The sequence below is a fragment of the Strigops habroptila genome, chromosome 7 (genome assembly GCF_004027225.2).
Source record: "Strigops habroptila isolate Jane chromosome 7, bStrHab1.2.pri, whole genome shotgun sequence".
NCBI lineage: Eukaryota > Metazoa > Chordata > Aves > Psittaciformes > Psittacidae > Strigops > Strigops habroptila.
The window spans coordinates 54,894,290-54,915,506 of record NC_044283.2 but is presented as its reverse complement, the minus strand read 5'-3'; the positions used below and the strand labels follow the sequence as shown (position 1 = coordinate 54,915,506).

General features: G+C 40.1%; 1 protein-coding gene across 2 annotated transcripts in view; it reads right to left on the bottom strand.

The window, feature by feature from the left end:
• Positions 1-21,217, bottom strand: part of MCUB (mitochondrial calcium uniporter dominant negative subunit beta) — a 44,624-nt gene that overhangs the window by 7,195 nt on the left and 16,212 nt on the right. Inside the window, exons 1-2 of one of the 2 annotated variants that reach the window (XM_030491557.1) lie at positions 6,735-7,274; positions 168-243 (exon numbers count right to left, since the gene is read on the bottom strand). In XM_030491557.1, the coding sequence (XP_030347417.1) occupies positions 168-243; positions 6,735-6,869 (211 nt within the window). In that variant the 5' untranslated portion in view covers positions 6,870-7,274. Of the gene's footprint in view, positions 1-167; positions 244-6,734; positions 7,275-21,217 lie in introns of those variants that run through there. The other variant, XM_030491558.1, reaches the window with a different exon arrangement.

The following is a 21,217-nucleotide window of genomic DNA, read 5'->3' as shown; positions in this document are numbered from 1 at the left end:
AACACAAAACATTCTAGATTTCTTTAATGATACAGTACCTCTATTTTTAGGGGATATATACATGATTATATATAATGTGCAACTAACGTCATCTCCCCCTACTCCCACAAAAACGAAAAGCTTCCGTACATGGACAGGAGGGGGGAGAACCTGCTGGGAAAACTTACCGTCAGATGGCACCAGTGTTCTGTTAGGTGCTCCCTCCCGGTCCCTCCACGCTCCGGTGTGCTTCCACAGCCGCACCTGCAGCACAGACACAGGGAGCCTGCTTTAGAAAGGCCAGGACGCGCGATTTATCTGGTCAAAGGCAGTACCTAGCCTGTCACAGTGATCTGTTTCTGTGTGATCTGACAGCAGAGGTGTCCGTCTGAAGAGAATCCCCTCGCTTAGCAATTTCTATGCAAAAAGACAGATCCATCCTTGCAGACAGCACAAAACATTGCCAAAGGTATTAAGGTGTTGCCATAGTTCAACTTTTTGTCTAGCGTGGTTTAAATAACTCGAGGAAAAGGGGAAGGAAAGAAAGGAAAAAAAATGGCAATGGTTCTGAAGCGCTTTATGCAACTCTTACAATAAGCCCTCTTCTCTCCCGCAAAAAAGAGCTGCTTGAAAAGTCTCTACATCATGGTGCCTGAAGGCAGAAGTGTTCTGCAGCAGTTCAGAGTCCACAGTGTAACTTCAAACAGTGGGCATGGTTTCAGTGAAGTCTTCTACTGCTGAATCATAAACTTGTGTTGGGCACTCTTCATGTTCTCAAATAAAACATAAGTGACTGAGGTTACTTTGCTTCATAATTATAAACCGTATACCAAAAGTTAACTGTTGACATTCATGGTGTTAAGAGACAAAACCAACAACGCGGCTTGCCAAAGTATGGAAGATTTTTTTACTTTTTAAACATGAATGTCTGTTTGAGCTCTAGCTGAGATGCTGCTACAACTAACAGCACCACTACCCTCTGGCAGCGCATTGAAGGAAGCACATCCAGATGCAGTAAGTATCCCCTATGCCCTGGGACACGGATGACAGCAGGTTTTTGAACCTGCCTGGTTGCACTCCCAAGCCTGTTCCTTCCCGACACATCAGTGAGACCCATCAAGATCCTTTAACACAGCCATGTCAAAACAGAGAAGACAAACTGCTCTGATTAGACCCATGTACTTCAAGCAGTTCACCCACACTGTGAAAGATGCAATGACTTCAGAGCAAAAGGCCTCTGCCTTTACAGCTAGTCCCCATGCACAAGGAAAAGAACAATTCTATTGCAGTGACTCCCACAAAGCAGGCATTACTGCTATAAACTAAGCGTACCAGGCAGAAGTAGGAAGGGAAACCACATCCCTGATTAAGCTGGTTACAAAAATTGTCTGTAGGCTGGTCCAAGCCACTTGGTATGTAACTTTGCAATCAAGATCTAGATATCTATTATCCAACATGCCCCAGGCACCGAACTGCACCCAGCCTCTATTTGAAGGTTACTTAGTTTCTTTTGTTGTGAATTTGGGTATCTACTTTACTTATGGAGGAAACAATGCATTCAACGATTAATACCTAATAAAATATTCAAATATATTAAATATATTAAGCTAAAAATACACTAAATTACATTTACCAAAATAAGATCTTTAAGGTATTTCATTCTATTATTCTTCAGATTTTGACATTATGATTCATGGTCCATTGAAAGAATCTCTATATACTGAAGGTTTTCTTAAATTTTTTAGATTGTCTGTTAATGCAGCCTACCCGTTAAAATCACCTGCAAAGAATATGTCTAGTATAAGAAAAGCAAAAGCCACTGAGCCACGCAGTTGAATTGAGTTCCAAATAATGAACTCTTCCTATCAGGTTGATTAATTGGGAAGCTTGAAGGACTGAGTTAACTTTCTCCCTCTATTTCCAGATTTAAATCTCCAGTTTCAGTGAAGTTATTAAACCATTAGCTTGCACCTTACAGCCAAAGCAGTATGCTGTAGGTGCTAGGAATGACCCCTACTCTACCACTGGAAAAGAAATGAAGTTGGCAAATTGAACTACAGGACCAAACCAATGAGTCTGCCCTCACAGCAACATGAGTGAGAGCTGGAATTTTGGCTAATTCATCTAACCACACAAAGGCTCAAGAAAGCTATTCTACATCTTTCTGCAACTCAAACACACATGTGGCAGGACATCCTAAAACGCTCTAATGCAATCACAACTAGGTTTGGGAATCAGGCCAAAGGGTTGTGAACAGCATTTAGCTGTGAAACACCTTTCTCCCTCAGCTATATTTGCTTCCTAAAGCAAAACACTTGTGAGCAGCAGTTGGCCACAGCACACTACATCTCTTGACTCAGGTAAAGGCATGGATGCTGGGAGTGAAAACTCATGAGAATTTAAGGCACAGAGTGCTAAATGTGATAAAAATAATCCAATATATTCCATTTAATAATACCAGTTGGTATAAAACAGAAAATACATACCCAGTTTAAAGAAGTACTTCCTCTGTTAAGGGTACCTCTGGTCTCTCACAGGAGAGAAGTTGCCACTGTTAAAATTGGAGTGGAAATTTAAACGATCTGGTTTACAGCACAGCTTTAGAGAGTAATGTAGCAGCATAACTGAGTTAGAAAATTAAACAGCCAGAAATGAGGAGTGGGAGAGACAGGAATAGCAATATTGCATTTTTCACTTTTGAGTGGCAAATGACTGAACCTACCTACATTGCAGTTTCTGGAGTTAGCTGTTTCAAATAAGCCATCTCTCATCATGTTCAGTGACTGCTCCTAAAAACTTAAGCTCAAATTTATGCGTGACCAGTTATGTGTAAGAAATTGCTATCATCATCAGTACAGGAGGTGAAATGAAAGCCTCTGCTCTTCCTCAGCACTGCATATGCAAATAGAAACCTCATCAGGAACCATAACTTCTGTTCTGTGGAAAACTGTAATGTGGGTGGGAAGGGAGAGAGCAAGAAATAAAAATATTTCTTCCCATTGAAAAGTGACCTTAATAAGGAATTCTACAAAAAGATGTCATTAGGAGACTGTCTGAGAGCATGGAACTATTGTCTTTGACAGTTGGTTTATTACATTTTGACTTGCCATACCAAAATGTTGTAAAAAATCTGAATCAAAATGCAACTAGCCTACAATCACATACTTGATACTGGTTTGTCTTCGTTTATATACATCTCAGAAGATCTGGTAGTTTGGGTTTGTTGTTTTAACAGCAAAACTAATGTAATGCTCCTTCACCATTCTGGTCCCCCTTAATTTGCACTTATTAGTAGAAAGCTATTCATCCCAACCAAAAAAGAGCCAGTTGAAACTCTGTCTGCCCTCTTCTTGAACTGCCATGCAATACTTAAAAGACTTTATTCCTCTAGCATGAGATGCTGTCAGGAATGGCTCAAGTCAAACTCATAAGCAGCCTTCACAAAATATTATTACTGCTGACTGATACTATGAATGCTATGGCATCCCGTATTCTAATTTCCTTCTCTCTAAGGCAATGATAAGAACCTGAAATAGAAAAGCACAGTAATAAAACACACTATTCCACTCAGCATAAGCTTTTTACCCTTAATTACACTGCAGCAAAACACACTCTAATTAAAACATATCTTGCAGTGTGCTTTTTAATAGCAATGTAGCATTACAGTCTTTCCTTTGGCAGAAGAGGAGAGCTCAGTTATCTCCTGGAGACCCTGTCCAACACCTGGTACAGCTCCTTGCTCACAGCTACTGGAGAAGGACTGGAGGAAGGGAACAGAAGGAAATAAAATCATGGAGGAAAACAACAGTTGAATTTTGGGGCCTCTCTTTCTGAGTGTCACTAGATGAGCCAATGACCCAGTATGCAGCATTCTCCCCATACGCTGATCTTTCCCAGCCTGTGAAAGAGACAGTGAGACAAATCACCCTTCTAGATGCTGCTTGCTTATCTGGAGCAGGAGGAAAAAGAGGGCAGGTATTGTGTTAGCCACTGTTCAGGGAGGGCATGTACTACAAATAACTAATTATATTTTCAATATTGACTTATATATTTTTTCTATCTCTACTAAACACACCTAGAAGTTCTCTGCATATGAATGATTTCAGATCCTGTCTGTTTCTCCAAGGGAAACAAACCGAGCAATTAATTATTTATGGAGTAACAATCTGCAACTTCAGAATAAACTCTACAGACATTTCAGAAAGGTTTAAAACCAAGGGAAAGGAGATAAAAAAGCAAGTGCTGCCACAGCCTACTGAGTTTGCAGATCTTGCACAACCAAGATCACCAAAAATGAATCAGTATTCAGACTAAGTTTACAGTAAGTACACATAAGGTATTTCCCTTTTTAAAATGAGTCACCAAGGCCATTTGGGAGATATCTGCTGTTAAATTTCTGTGCTGTTTTTATAAGCAATCCCACATGAGTAAGAAAATAAGACATAAGGAGCCTTAACAAGTGCCTACAATCATCTTAGAAGTGCCCATTTGAGCTATAGAAACACCTTCTCATTAACTTTTCAGTAATTTGTCTTTGCTTACACTCAAAGGATTTTCATTGTTTCTCTACTGGTCCTAGAACAGATTTAGATGACCATGCAACAACAGCCTTAATACAAACAGCAGGTTCAAGGTACGTAGCTCAGATTTAGCAATATTTTCTGGAAGCCCAACTTAAACAAACAAACCCCCTGCAACAGACACATCACTCATTCTGCAATAATACCCCTATACCTGGTAACTTTCAGCAAGGGAAGATACTTGAGAAACTTGGGAGCGTTCAGGATATGTACTTTTTCTTTTTTATCTTCCTCTTCTCTCTAGGACAGAGAAAAGATGACAGATTTTCTTATTTTCCTGAGACACGGCTTTCCTGTCTCAATATGGACCATGTGGCGAATACCTTCTCCCAGCTGCTCCATAGGGCACTACAAGAACTGCACTGCAACATTTACATTTCAATCCTGCAACTTACGTAAAAAACACAGGATTTTCAACTTGTTCCTCAGTACAAATCAAAGTTTAAAAAAGCAACCAAGATGTCTCTTCCAGCAAAGCACTAGTTTCAACATAAGCCTGCATATCTTGAAGAAGCAAGAGGAATACAGCATTCATGTGGCTTTCCTTCAAAACTCACTTGCCTCACAGCACTGTAAAAAACGAAAGAGCCCAAGCAATCAAATTTTGGTTTCATGTGCCTGTTGTTCTTTGTGCCTTTATCATCCCCGATGATCTTTCATTTCCTGCCTCTGCTCAGGTTCCAAGAACCTAGCTGGTTCTAGATTTAAGCAGCCAGACAAACTACCAATGACCAAAGTGACAGCTGTGCTAAGTGCATCAAGGCGACTGATCACCAAGAACCTCTTTTATGGTGGCCCAGCTGGTCAAGTTCACCACTGCAGCAGGGCTTTGCCAGGAAGACGTTCAACCCAGCCTCCACTGAGCAATTGTGCATCCTCTCCTTGACTTCTGTCACTACTCCTTTGTGCTCTCACACACTCCCTGCCCAAACTCTTTCTCTCCACACCCTTCCCACTCTACCCAGCATAGGCAAGTAGGGGAGAAAATACTTTATGCAGCCCTGGCAAGTCAAAGATGATCACAAGAGGCAAAGTCTCTCTTCTCACACTGTATGTGACCAAGGTCATCTGACTCTCCACCAGCCAGCTGAAGATGTACAGCTCCGGCTATCTAAGGAGGCACCTGGATTTGCATTCATATAGGTTTTACAAGCTTTAAAAATAGATGGTGAAAACACTGACATTTAAAACAGGCTGAAATTAAGCCTCACCCTCCTCTATCCAAAAGCATGATTGTAGTAGCAGTGATCCGTTACTGCAAAGAAGCAACACCACGAAGTGTTGAGGGGACAAGAAGGATGAACATCATGACATCTGGCTGGCAGCATCTTCTGGGGACTACTCTGAAGGTACACATAATCTTTGCTTTTGAAAGCAAGCAGACTTCTGAGCAAGTGTAAAGACAGGCCTAAAACCAAGACAATTACACAGGCCAAGTGCATTGTTAGGAGGAACACTAAGATTTGTGTCTTATTTTATCAAACCTCCTTCTCCGTCCAAAATCTCCTCTAAGGCTTTACAGTATTGGAAATCTCACATCTTCATCTCGTTTCGATAAAGCCTAGTTGTTTGAAAGTTGCTGTTCTTCCCAACCTACTTTATTTTCACAACGGAAGATGGGATGCAACACCTAGAAAGAAGTGTGCAAATCAAGGATGGGTAAGACTTTGAGAAGGAAGGATTATAGCGTGAAGATGTATTTGTGCTTTATCGAAAGCAAAAGCAAGCCTACATTCGAGAGCTGTGCCATCTGTTCCCCAAAAACAGTCTCGGTCAAAAGATTAATCTGTCAGCACAGACAGGGTTTTTAATTTGTCCCACAGAACTGACCTTTGCTCTTGTCCTGTGCCTTCTAGGACAGGCATCCTGATCTGGGAAATGTTGCAAAATTTTACTTTAAAGGTAACAAGAGTAATTTGCTTTCAAAAATATTCTTACAGTTTACGTCATCAGATAAGAAAATGGGCTTGCTGCATCTTTTCCTACAAAGGTCTTAGAAAGAGCGTATCTTAATGCACACAGCTGCTTTTGTATTTCTCTCAAAAAAAACCCAATCACCTCTAGTAATAACACTCATTCTTCAAATTGCCAGCAAAGAAAAAGCTTGTTTAACTTTCAGTTGAGATGAGGTAACAGAAGAGAGAGAAGGATGCAAAGTCAGATGAATGCATTTACATTTACACGTTTATCGAAGTTGGAGCCAACTGTCGCTTTCCTCTTGCAGAGCTTTCCACATAAGGAGCACTGGGCAGGTTGTAGCACACAGGAAAAAGATGATGTAACTGAGAAAACAGAACTGATTGTCAACATTTTCACATAGAATGGACGCTTCTATTTACCATATAAATAACCCTACCCACCAACGCAATAAACCCAGGCTTTTTATACACCTACAGGATGCGCTTCTTTCTCCCAGGATTTTCTTTACTTGACTGTGCAGATTTCAAATGCCTTAAGGCATTTACAGCTTCACTAAAAAGAAGAGAGGGCTTGGGAAATTTAATTGACTTGGGGCTAAGAATTAGTATTGACAGATGTGTGCAAAAAGGTCAGTCAGAATTATCAGCAGTGGAGAAATTCCCAGTGGTGGCTCTTATGCAGCTTTTCACCAAGGTTTTTAGCAGATATGATCTGTCAAACAGACCTTGGAAAGGGAACAGCTGTGCAGCTGTATATGCGTCAGGCAGGGAAAGCTGTCTCCACAGCATCCCCTCCATTCCCCACTTAGCCACCTCTCCAGGAAATTATTTCCATCTTTCTCCCACTGTGTGTGTTTCCCACCTTTTCCCATCTCAGACCTCCCTAGGGTCTGACCGCATGCCATCAGGAACCCCGATAACCTGCAAACTCAATGATCACCAGTATTCCTTTTCTTCCCCTCCCTAAAAACTTAACTGTACTATTCTTACATAGTAGTAGTGAAATTTTGCTCTCTTGAAAAGCGTTTCCCCACAGCTAGCAATTTCTGCTACCCAAACACCATCATCCCAAGAGCAGAGTATTTCTTGGCAATGCAGATTGTCACCTGCAGATCCACAGCCACCTGAGCCAGGCTCCAGCCAGCTTTGTGGACCCGACTTTGAGATCAGTAGAGCTGAATCCTTCTCCTTTTATTTGCTCTCAAACACTTCCCTGATCACATCGGGGCAGAGGGTGCCATCCCAGAAAGAAAACGCAGACCAAGAAAAACTGCACTTGACTTGAGCTGGACACAGCAGATTCATTCCATTTGCCCACCCACACTGAGCAAAGAAGCTGTTGAATTAAATAATTATCATTTGGAGGGACAGGAAAATGTTAGGGATCAAATCTAAGGTAATAGAGGATAGTAACATAGAGTAAGTACTTAGTCTGATTTCCGTGTCTGGCTTAGTCCCAATATAATTTAGAGCAAATCTAGGTTCAAGTATCTGAATGTTGCACTATTAGAGAGGTTTCTCCTTTTTCTCCTGCCACAACATTTCCAGGAACGATTTGCCTATATAATTATGTTAACATAGCAGATCATAAAAAGATATTTTTATAAACATCTCTGTAGCTCCTTTCCTTCCTTTTTGTCTTTTTCTTTTAATTCTCTTCCCCTCCTTACCCCCTAAATAATAAAAGGTCTGCAGTTAGACCAGCTGAAATACTTAGGAACCGGTGTTTGGCGCAGGCAGGTGTAAACAAGTACTTTTCCAAAGAGAAAACACAAATTTGTTTTGATTGCTTGAAAACAAACAAACAAAAAAAAGGAAAAAAGTAGGAACAGAAGAATTGGCAGATTAGATCAAAAGCCTTTCTCTGTTAGCAGTTGGTATTAGTATGTAAATGCAATGATTTATATCCCTTATAACAGACAGTTGTAAAGTAATTCCCAAACGGAACTTAGCTGTTAGTTTATATTGCAGCTTTATATGCTGCTACACTCCTGTGGATGCTCAGATTACTTGCAGGGAGTGCAAAATGTATTTTTTAGCCTTCTTAAAAAGTAACCAAAGAAAACAAAGGCATAAACAGCCAAGTAAACAGAGAAGGCTGATCCTTTCCCTTTCCACAGCTTCTGAGGAAGAGAATAAAAAAAATGGCAGATACTATAAGAACATCCATAGCCAGTAACCAACAGCGAACTTAAGATCAACAGTTAACAGAAACTTCAACAGAGCTTCCAGCCTTCATGCACACTTACAGAATCATAGAATGGTTAGGATTGGAAAGGACCTTAAGATCATCTAGTTTCAACCCCCCTGGCATGGGCAGGGACACCTCACACTAGACCATGTCGCCCAAGGCTCTGTCCAACCTGGCCTTGAGCACTGACAGGGATGGAGCACTTACCACTTCTTTGGGCAACCCATTCCAGTGCCTCACCACCCTCACAGTAAAGAACTTCTTCCTTAAATCTAACTTGAACTTCCCCTGTTTAAGTTTGAACCCATTACCCCCTGTCTTATCATTACAGTCCCGGATGAAGAGTCCCTCTCCAGCATCCTTATAGGCCCCCTTCAGATATTGGAAGGCTGCTATGAGGTCACCACTTCACAGAACACTTGCAACAAGGTGGGTTTAGCAACATTGTTGTAGCAACACTTTACTCGAGAAGACAACTTTCTTCTAAGTCCTTTATCAGAGGTCTACATAAATGTTTTCAAAACCACAGAACTCATTTAAGTAGGCAAGATTACAAGCATCTATTTGTTTTCTTGGGAAAGAGTTTTGCTGTGAGAAGTAGCTTCAAGTGTTCCTGCTAACAGGGTAACCATAGCAAAGATAGCTAGGAAATCCAACCACTGTTCTGGCATGAAAAACAACCATGCTGTTGAGTGTGCAGAGGCCTCCTTATCCCAAGAGTTCAGCAAAGGTCCTGATGAGCACGTATGTCCTGGCACTTTACAACTTCTCGACTTTTGTCTAAGGACCTATCACTCTCAAATAGTTGTGGACACATCTCAAACACTGCTATCACCGAAGGAGACACACCAAAGTGTTGTCAGATATCAAGAAAAAAAAAACCCAAACATTTTTGCTTTCTTTTCTGTTTTTCTTTTGGAAATCTTTCCTCATTGCTGTTCAAGAAGCTGTTTTACACTAAAAACATCAAATGGCTGTGGCTTTGCTGCTGCTGCCCATTTCCATGTTTCAGCTGTTAACATCGGTGTTTTAAAAACATACCTTAGCTGAAACAGTGACTTAGTGAACTCATTTGCAGCATTCCTTATTGAGTCCAGCATTATCTGATTTTCACCTTCTTCCTGCAGAAGTATAAAGCATACAGACAGCAATGATATTTGGGAATCAACAACCAATCTGGCTGTGATACACTGAGCCCTTCAGGCTTTACTCTGTACCCCAAGCCTGTACGTTTATACCTTTCTATAGAGCAGGCAAAACAAGCAGAAAAATGAAACATTTCCTGCAGAGGTTTCCAGTGGCTTTTTTCTAAAGCTTATTATCATGAGAAAAACGATTAAAACCAGTAGAAGATGATGAAAGGCTCTGTATGCCCCAGATGGTGCAGCACCTGTATTCTGATGCACCCTGCTGTGCTTCCTGGGAGAGGTTAGCAAATCTGCATGTTAGCTGCTCACTTTTCACCCTAAAGCCTTTGAACTACAGCCAATTAAGCGTTGTTCTATTTCCTCTTCCTCTATTAATTCACTTAGGACATGTATTTGAAAGGCTTGCGCAACAGACCTGGGCAAGAACCTGCATTCTGTAAATGCAGGGCTTACCAAATGTTTTTAGGAACCCCTTTTTAACATTAAAGCAAAAAAGAATTTAATGCCACACAGAACAAGCAACCAATAGCCAAAAGCTGCTCTTTTTCTCCTCAGGCCCACAGTAACATCAATATACATTGGATGTAGTCATCCAGCCTTCCTACAGAAGCAGATTGCTATAATGCAATGATTATGAAGCAGAACTTCTTACCCAGCTCTGTACTTTTAGTTACATTTAAATGAAGTTGCCATTGATGAATCAAATTCCTGCAGACAGCAGAACCTCTACCCTGCAACACTGGCAAAGGTCTGTTTTATGCTGGCAAGTTTTCTTTAAACCCTCTCAAATAAATCCTCTCATCTTGTTAATTAATCAAGAGACATTTGCAGTTAAAGCCCAGGTTTGCTCCCAGACTTGCTTCTATTTGACTGAAAACATATAATTTGGGGAAGGCACTACTAAAAGAAAACTCTAAAATAAGGTAATTCAATCCTGCAGCGTGTTCTATGTCAGGTTATAGCCTCTGTACACCAGAACATGCCACAGCACTGACCTATAAAATTAATGGTCTGTGGTCACCCTATGCACTCCAGCCCCAACATGCACCCAAATTTGTACAGGAATTCTACCTAAAGTAAAATTTCAAGTAACTTATTATAACTACTATGGGTTTGACATACTTCTTGTTAATGCTTTACTACAAAGAGCAAGCAGTGGAACATATAAATTTCTCACATCCAAAGGACCTGAAAACTGTTTAGCTCTTAATCTTGGAATTTTAACATAAGATCACTAGAAAATTAAAGTTACTCTTTCCCTTTGTCATGTAAATGTGCATATGCTAAGAGATTTCCTACCTGCCACTATGTTTTGATATCAAGAATAAAAGAATATCAAGTTCTTTTGTACTCTTTTGTAAAGCGTTATGTATATGCACTCTGTGCAGAAAAAAAACCCCACAAACAATGGGTCGAGAGGGATGCCAACAGTTATTCTAACATGTTGCAAACTATTTTGGAAACAGCAGAGAAATTAATCCTTAAAATATTATCAGAGAAGGACAATTTATATTTTTGATACACTAAATAAACCATTTACAGGAAAGCTATTAATTGTCATGTAAAAAAAGTATACGAAGTTGAACTCAAAACTGCACTTAGCCCTTAAAAATTATGGATCCTGCTTCTCCCTTTTATCAACTTTGATCTGAATGAAGGTGTAGAGTACAGGTTGTGCCAGCACCTGCAAAAACTCCTTGCTCTGAAGGAATCTAAAGTGTTCTCACTGCACTTGTATCTTCGTAAGCTGATTAGTAAGGCAGCTCCGTGTTATGTATCTCATTAATTAGCACTTTTGAATTTGTAAGTGACCAAATATTTTCCAGGTGAAGTTTCTCAGTTCATCAGGGACAATTCAAAGCCTTACTAACTCTGCCAACAGAAGAAGAGAGGAAAACCCCCATCATAAAACATCAACTTCAGGTTAGTAACATGCAGAGTTATGGATGACCTGGATTTTTCTTTTGCTTTGGTGGTGTGGTTTCCTATAGGAACAAAACACACAACTATGCTGCGTGTCTGTCTACTAAAGTCAGTTTCCACTAACATTATTTAATTACATGGCCATCAACAACTTCGTCAGAAACAGTTAACAAGTGCTCAAAGATCCAACAGCTTACATTCCCTCTACTAGGATGCATAAAACATTAGCACATTAGAGATGTTAATTTTAAATTAAATACAATTACAGAGAAGTTGTTACTCAAACTGACATCTAACATCTGTTCATTCCTGGCAGCAAGCTTGCTGCTCCGCACCACCAAAACAGCAGAGAGGAGCAATGCTGTTAAGCAGCAAGGGTCAGCTGTTCCACCTCAGCGTGTTTACCCAGTACTCTCCTAACCACGATTAATTTGTACGCAGAATAGTTTTAACACGTTATTCCGTGCATGCAGACAAAAGCATCCCCAACCAAACAACAAAATAATTTCTGCCTGTTTATCTCTACCAATGCGGAAAGACTGCCATCTTCCATAAAGGTCATCTGTAGCTTTAATCCAGAGTGAGCACTGGAGCATTGCAAATATTGCTGTTCAGAGCCTGTGGTCACTCACAAAGTCTGAATGCTGCAAGGTAAGAGCACTGTAGGCACCATATTCAAAGACATGAATGTTATTTAGTGCCTTTCTTGGGACAATCGAGTTATAATAAAGGTGCTGTCAGAGCCATGGTAAAGATGTGCAATCTACAGTGAAAAAACCCTGTTCTGTAGAAAAATGTCTTTATATACTGCTTCATGTATATGCAGGTACTTTGTCTTTGATGCACTTTTCAGTCGTTTTTCCTGCAGTCCTATTGTAAACTCTTCCCAACCTAATCTGCCTTCAGCCAGGGACAGCACAGACTGTTCCAGGAGTCTATTATAGGAGTGTATTTTTCTTATCTCAGTAAAGGTACCAATTTTAACATCCATAAAAGTGAAAGAACCACGCTGATGTATTCCCTTCCATTTTACAGTGCAGCAATTTTCTTCCTGCTGGCAATGTAAGCAGGTGAGCTGGAAGTCAGACTAGGTGGTAACTCTGGTTCTCACTCACTGTGCAGACTTTGCAAAGTCATTCACATCCAAGTTTTCAGATAAGGCACTAACCTCAAGGAGTTCCACACTTGAAGTATTTAAGCCTGGTATCAAGCACCTAAAAAGTTACCACAGACTTCAACTTCAGTCACACCTGCCTTCCAACCAAGCACTCCAAACCTGTATGCACATCATAAAACATTAGGGTTTTCAGTCTATAAACTTCAGCTTTGCAGTTGAAATATAAGACTTTCAGCAGGCAGTGGAGCCAGCCATAACTCACCATAAGCTATAATGCGCATCCACTTCCACATGAGGATGAGATTTAAGGAGACGTGTCTCATAGGTTTTGATCTAGCACAGAGCAAGCTGTAGCAATCAGAACTGGAGATTTCCATATGGATACGTACAGGGATTTGTAATACATTTATCCTCTACAATGTTTACATTTCATTAGAGCATGTAGGGCTCATGGGATGAAGAGATTCAGTTGAAAACATCCATTTGTGCATCATGTTTTTATATTGATGACACATAACAGTGTAATATCCTCTTAAAAGTTGTAGTGATGTCCTCTTCCAAAACCTTTTCTTTAATCTCAAAATGTTCATACACGGCAAAAATAGTAACCTCAGTGGTATTCTATATTTTAAGAACCTTCTCCAGAAAAAGTCCCCAATCTGATTTTGTACTACAGACCGTTACAGTTGTCCAGATTTACATCTCTATTAATGGATACTCTCACTGACAATACCCTGTATATTCAGCTTTGCAGGAAAGTTGTTTTGTGTGCATGTGAGAAAGTGTATGAAGAACAAGCCAGACAATATTCCTGAATTTTTATGAGAAGTAATCAATCAGCCATATTCAGGTTTTTGGTAATAATATGATTAAAACTACAAACATTGATGTTCAAGATTTCCTTTTTCAAAACGATAAGGTAGATAATGTACTCAATACATGCCTAATGGCTAGCTAAGGGGGGCTGCAGAATGCAAAACAATGACAGGTATCATCATAAATGCCTATCACAAATGAAATGTTGGTGAATTTAGAGGAGAAACCAGAGAGCAGAGGAGAAATGGCATACAGATCCACTGGTACTCCTCCGTATGGCAAAGAGTGATAGAACACCACTAACAATATACAAATTAATTCTTCCCCTCCTCCTTCACCACTCCCCTTTAAAATGCCATGAATAAAACTTATTTTTTTAGATAAGGTTGAAGGCTTAACAGCCAACAGGTATACAAATTATTTCCTCAGGTAGTGCCCAAATATTTTATCCTATATATACATAAATCAAAGTTCATGTAAACAACCACACCAAAAGAATCAATCCTTGTCTTTGCAGTAATTAAAACTGAATATAAGCAAATATCTGATTTGATCAGCTAAACAATGCATGAGGATAGCAAAGAACTCTGGGTGTTGTTAAATTTTTGTCTTCTCACATTTTCATTAGAAAAAGAATTGTGGAAGAAGTGTCACAATACATTAGTACTGTTATGTATCTCCAATACCCATGCAGCCAAGACTGTAACCTTATCAAAACTGCCTCGACCCTATTTCAGCTCAAGGATCTCACAAGCAACCAAACAAAGCACACGCAGGGACACTTATTTCCACAAACACGTACTAGTTTAGTACAAAAAGGGACAAAAAGGAAGAGACTTCAGGAAGCACTCAGAATTATCCACCATGGACCTCTCCATTAATCAGCAAAGCAACTGGTAAACCATGTTGTTTAGGTAATCTGTACATTATACCAGTAATTGTATTCTGCTTGAGGTGCTTAGGATACTCAAACATCAGCAGGTAAGAGCTCTTACAGAGCCACCCCAAACATGTGGTATCATGCATTCACAGTTAATGTTGTGCTTTTCCTTTATTGACATCTTATGAATTAAAGAAAAGTACATTTTAGTAGGTATTACTAATTGGTATGTTGGTAGCTCAGTTAGGTCTTACTTGTTCCTACCTCTGGTTTGTCAAACTTGATGATTTAAGATGGATTACTTTCACAGTGCCAGGAAGACTCCTTGCTAAAAAGGAGAAAGACAGTTTTCAAGTGAAGTTTACATGGAGAATTGGTTTCAAGGATACAAATTAAAGATGAAATGCAATAGAGACAACAGCAAAAGGGTTCATAAACTGCAAGCATAATGACTGCTTAAGAATTCCCTGCAATCAGAAGAAACTGCCTATTTTTTTGACTCCTTACGGTCATGCTACCCTGCCATCTCATCTCATACCTCCATTACATTACATGTGATTACCTATTTCCTTACAAAATTGCATATCAGTTAGAGTCCAGCCTTTGCCAAATGACAAGTAGCTGAATTCCTTTCTGTTTTGAAATCCCAAACTCCAACCACAGGCAATTTCCAAGGCAACCAGTAAAAAGTCTCTAGCATCATAATTAAAAAAAAAATAATTTAGTTTTGTTTCATAATTAATGTCCTACAAGTAAGAGGTGAGCATTCACATGTAGGTGAAACAGAGTCAGAAGTTTCTAACAAAACCATTTACTCTTTTTAAGGTACTTAGGGACTCAATTTTTTTTTCCAAAGAAAGGGAGGCAATGTCAAAAGCCAAGTGTTACCTCTAGAAGATTAAAGCAACAAATCAAGGAATACTTATTATCCAGACTTTCATGTTAACTGCTAAAGGCAAATGACAAGTGACTCTGTAGAGACACATACTCCTGTTCTGCCTAGAGCCAAGAGAAGCACCCCAAGCCCTGAGATATGGAAAAATTACATCAGAGGCACCATCCGGACCTTCAACTAGCTATTTCATGTGTATATATATACACACACATATATATATATGTGTATATATATAACCCTTGGCCTAAATTAGAAAAGCCTGAAAACCAGGTGGATTCTGGTCAGCGTAAAACATGTCCCCAGTGACAATGACCTATCTAGTGACCTCGGGTTGGTCACCAGCTGAATAGCTACCAGTTCCCCAAACAGGCCAAATATCAGACCAGCCTAACTGAAGGTTTGCAGACATGGATTTAGAGGGATGGGACATGCACAAATACAGAAACTGGAGCACTATCCCTGAGCAACAGAGCCAACAACAATTGGCATGCCACAGGGAATGCTGACCATGTGTTGTTTTCTTACCTGACACACCTGCCTCCCCAGGAGCTGGGCTCTCTCCCTAGTATCTCTGCCCCTTGCTTCTCTTATCTTTATGATTTTCATTTGAAGCTACAGAAAAAAAGAACATGGAAAAAGCAGGCAAAGACAAATACAGCTACTGCAGTGGAACAAGAAAAGCAGTCAGTGGCTATTTCTGAGACCGACACTGCACATGGGCAGACAAAGACACAATATCCTCATCTGTTCTGCACAGAAAGGTAATCTGTTTGCAGCTTTGGCATACTTCTCAAGGTTGCTCTCTTTTTCAGTCTGTGCTTGCTTTCATAATATATCCTCACTTGGATCCCAGTTGAGACCATTTCCACATGTCATTCCACATGGAGCCAAGCAGATACAGTACAATAGAACCATTTCCTTTCATTTCCTTCATCTGAAAATTAGACCTGTGTTTAAGAAATCAGACGGGAAATAGCTGACCTCAACTACTGTGTTTCTATTTGTGGGTACTTCACCACCACTACTATTAATAAGACAGTCTCTTCTGAAAATTTCAAAAGAGTAAGATTCAACCACTTGCCTGCAGACAATGTGGTCAGGCAGTTTAGCTGTATAAATTCACCCATCACTGTGTATTTTATTTACAACACGTGTAGTAAGTCATTCATCTATTTCCTCTTTCTCTCTTCCTTTGCAAGGAAAAATACTCAAAACCCACTAAAAATAACAGATGACAAGTTCAGACATTTCAAAATCTTAAAAAAACCATAAATGAGAATTTTTATTTATACGTTTCTGCATATGAATGAAGAAATGATACAAAACACAAATGGTGCTGAAATTTCTGACGTGAAACACTTCAGCCAAGAAGCTGTCTGTCACTTCTCTGATAGCTATTTCTTTATCATTACCAGGCAGGTTGTTTTGACAGCTTCACTTTTAAGCTGACTGTAAATCTGTGAATATTTCACAGATGACTGAACTGGAACAACTATCAACAATATGTATGGGCTTGGAGCATGAATATTTAGCCAGGCTCCAGTAGCTAATAACATACCTGTTTAGGAGTCAAAATGCTGAAAACTTGTATTTACTTTGCACTGTGTAATTCACTGGGATTTTATAAAGTAGCTGTTAACCATCTGACTAAACTAACAATGTGCTTCCTGAGTTCAACCCTTCAAGATACAGCTGCATTTAAACAATAACAGAATAGCTCAAATCTAGGAAAGAACATGAGATTTCTGAAAATTAAACTGGCAAAACTAGCAGAAAATATTATAGGGCTGCAGGATTCCTAGGTCTCTGTGGGGTTCTGCTTCTTCACATCAAACCATTAGCTTCAGTCCACATTGCTGTTTAGCCCCTATTGCAGAAAGAAAGTCATGCCCCTATCTTGCTACAGCTGATGCCTGAGAAGAAGCTGTTCTGATAGGTCCTGCACTTTCAGCTTGTGATGGTCAGGAGATAACTGACACCTGCCAAGAAAGAAGAAGGGGATGCCCCAAGACAGCCTTTTGCAGCTCCTTGCTTCACATTCTCTAAAGGATGCCTCTGCTTCAAGAGCCTGGCCCTATGTTGTAATCACAATTGGCATCCTAAATATGAAACAGAATCAACACCTGGCATCTTAATCCTTTCCCATGTTTATTTTCAACCGTTGGGTGATTCAGGCACAGATAGTAAAGAGCACCTCAACCCAGAATGCAACAGCTGTCAGTATTCAATGCTCAACAACAAAGCAGTGAGCCTGCCAAAAGATGTTTTTGAGAAAAATTGCTTTGGAAAAGAGGGAAAGGTTGGAGGCAGGAAATAAACTCTTATCTTTTAGATCACTTACAGCTAGTTTGATTATAAGTCTCTTCTTCACACTGTAATTGCACATGTCTGTCTCTGATCTTCAGACAACTGCTGCAGGCAGGGAAGTACAATTACTTCTTTATCCAGATTGAAAAAACCCAAAACAGTTTAAGTGACTTGCCAAAGGTAACACACAAAGCTTACAGTGGAGCAAAGAACAAAACCTGTGTAGCAAAGTATCATGTCTGCATCATACTTGTAAGAGTGCTTATGTGCTTCCTTGTTCTAGGGCTCAGCAGAAAAACAACCCATAGGGATGCCCAGAGGGGAATGAGAACAGGGCAAGAATGCTTTCATTCCCTTCCACAGCACATTTTACATGTATTCCCTTTAAAAGAGCAAAATAAAAGCTCACTTAACATGAGTTTCATGAAGTATGGCAGCTTGACATCCTTGTCACACTACGATTTTGCTTTGTCTCACTGCTATCACTGCAAAGATCACAGGTATTAAAGGCACTCAGCAAATTGGTTTTAGGAGATCCAATTTCATAGCCTTTGGTTATTTTGCTAGCTATTATTTGCTATATAGAAAATACTGCAACAAGTGGAAAAAACAAGTGCAGCACACAGCGGCTGTACAGCAACCAATTCTACTTTGGACTGCGGCTCATTTCAGGTAGACTTGTGTCATGCCTGCATACTTAGGTGACCATAAGCAGCAGAAAACACAACTGGTACATTCTCAAATGATAATTCCAAGGAAGAGCAGCAAGGGTCTAAGAATGAGTCTGTGGCAAGAGATGAGGAGTTGTTACCACTTAGCTTCAGCCTGACCATCAGACGGAGGCAGGTCTGAGGAAATCTCTATGCCTGCTACTCAGCTCCTGCTCAGATTTTGGCTAACATAAAGCCCATCACAAGGCATGATGTATGCTGGGAGCACCACAGTTAGGCCAAAGCAAGAGCAATGCATTGGCAGAACACAATAGGCAAGAAGGGCTAAAGGCCATTAGTCAGCTATTACCACCTGCTGCTTCCTGTCTCATGTGCTAGCATCCTTGAATTTTGCTTGTTTGTCATTGTTTTCAGAATTCATTAGCCTGTGGAAATAGTATAGACCCAACTTCCTCAGTGCACCCAAAAAGCTTCTGAAGCAGATCCAGCAGCAGCTGGACTGCTGAGGTTCTCGTGCTTCCCAGGGTGACACAGGGATGCCTGCACCATGCAGACGAGGAAGGATGAGCACTCTCACCCTTGGCAAGTTAACTACTTTGCTCACAGGTGCACAAGATACAAATCAGAGAACTTGGGAGTCAGAACCCTCATGAATTAAGTGATGAATTAGTGAATTCATGTTAGACTAACCTCTACAAAGCGGATTGAACTCCTTTGACATGTTCATTTTTCTTTCCTAATGAGCTCATTAAATAATGTTTAATTTACAGAGTACATTATCCTGTAAATCGTAGAGATCCAAAAGGACTGTGATGCCCTCCTCCCCTCAACCCAGTGTTCAAGGATGAGAATGAAGGTTTTTTCAGGTTTATAAATCAGCATTTGTTTGTAGGACCCAAACCAGCACAGTTAACTCCTGTTGTGTTGCATGTCTTTCATGCTAGATTCAAATAATGCTGACAGCTAACGTGACTAGTGTCACAGGATGAAGCCAGGCTCACTACATGCATCTGACCACCCTAAAAAGACAGGATTTTTCTTACAACAGATTTATTAGATTTCTGTCTAGTGTAGCTCTGCGTTCAAGTAATTAATTCCTGTCCTCTCCCAAAGGAGCATATTTAATAGCTCAGACCATTTCACTCTCAGTAAGTCATGCACAGGACACTCAAAGTTTCCATTTCAGCTTTATCCCAGACTATAGACATAGTTCTTTTCTATTTTTCTGTGCTTGCACCTCTCATTCTTGCTAGATTTATGAACCCCTGTAGTCACTGCTTAGGCAAGTTATGCATATTTAAGTTTTTCTTCATAAATGAATCTCTGCAGCTTCTACCCATTTATACTGCCTTTGAGTTCCCTTCAATCATCAGTATCTTTATGGTAATAGGAACAATGAAGCCTAATATATTTCAGATACTGTCATACCAGTACTCTTATTCTCTTGTCCCCTAAAAAATTCCTCCCACACATGCCACACAAAATTATACTGGTCTTTCCTACCACCCTAGCATATTCATGTGGTTTCCTCATCATTAAAACCTTTTTTCAGGAGTGTCAAAATTCAGTGGGTTTCCTCCCTGGGAGATGGGGAGGTGCAGGACAAAGGTATTACATTTGCTCTTTTCCTTTTGTCTAGCAAATTTGTATCTCGCACTGAGATAGCGCCTAGTAAAATGCAGTATCAAGCAACTTCAAGTTTACTGTATTACAACAAAAATTACAAAGTAATTACTATGTTGATCCCCCTAAAGCTTTTATGTTGCTTTTCAGATGCCTTTCAGATTCTCTCTCAATATCTGTGCCATTGGATTTCACTGGGACACAAGAGAAATTTATAGTTATTCATCTCTTTTATCAAATGGCTTCATTTTTTCAGCACCAGTGACACAGCAGGACCTGGACACTGGCCACTTCAGAACTTCATCTTGTATTCCACATGTGCAAAACATGAGGTGTACACAAAGCACAGTCTCTTTATTCAGTAGCAGCAGCTGCAGGGTGATGTTAGCAGCTGTGTTAAGACAATGCAGGCATTGCCGTACTGCCACTGCTCTTCCCTTTCCATGTAACATGGATCCTGGACCTCTGCAGGAGCATTAAGAGAGAGAAACTAGGGTGAGCATGAAACGGGCTACGGAGAAGGACAACACCAAATCAAGCCAGCAAACTCATGACCATGCCTGCAAAAGTGATTTATGATAAGGAGAGAGGCCTTGCATAATCGCTGCACCCGCTGATACAATGCTAACACAAATTGAGACCGCAGGTTTTAAAACTTCCTTTACAAACAGTAGGCTAAAGAGAGATAAAATTGCCTACTGAACTTGCAGCTGATAAACAGCAAAATGCGACCCCATCAAACCACTAAATTCATGCTCAATTTAACAGCCACCCTATTACAGTCAGTACCTGTCCTGATACTCACAGAAATTAACTCAGACACAGAATACTCCCTTACGCTGTACTACAACTCTACAGCTCAAGCAGAAACTCTGCTTTCTCATGACTAACAACAAATAATATATTCTAGTTTCTTTTTTTAATGGAACTGGACATCAATTATCCTTGCTCAGGAAGCACAACCCCTTGCAGCCATTTCCCTGGAAAACTATGATCTATGCATGGTTTATGACTTTACTATACCGATGGTTGAAGAAAAACGACGCCCTAAGAGCAGTCTGCTTCTGGTAAATACTAAACTACTAGAATCATGCCAACATACTTCTCAGCTTGATTCTCCTTTACTTCAGCATCATGCTTTCATCTTCCCCTGTGGTCCGAAGCTGAC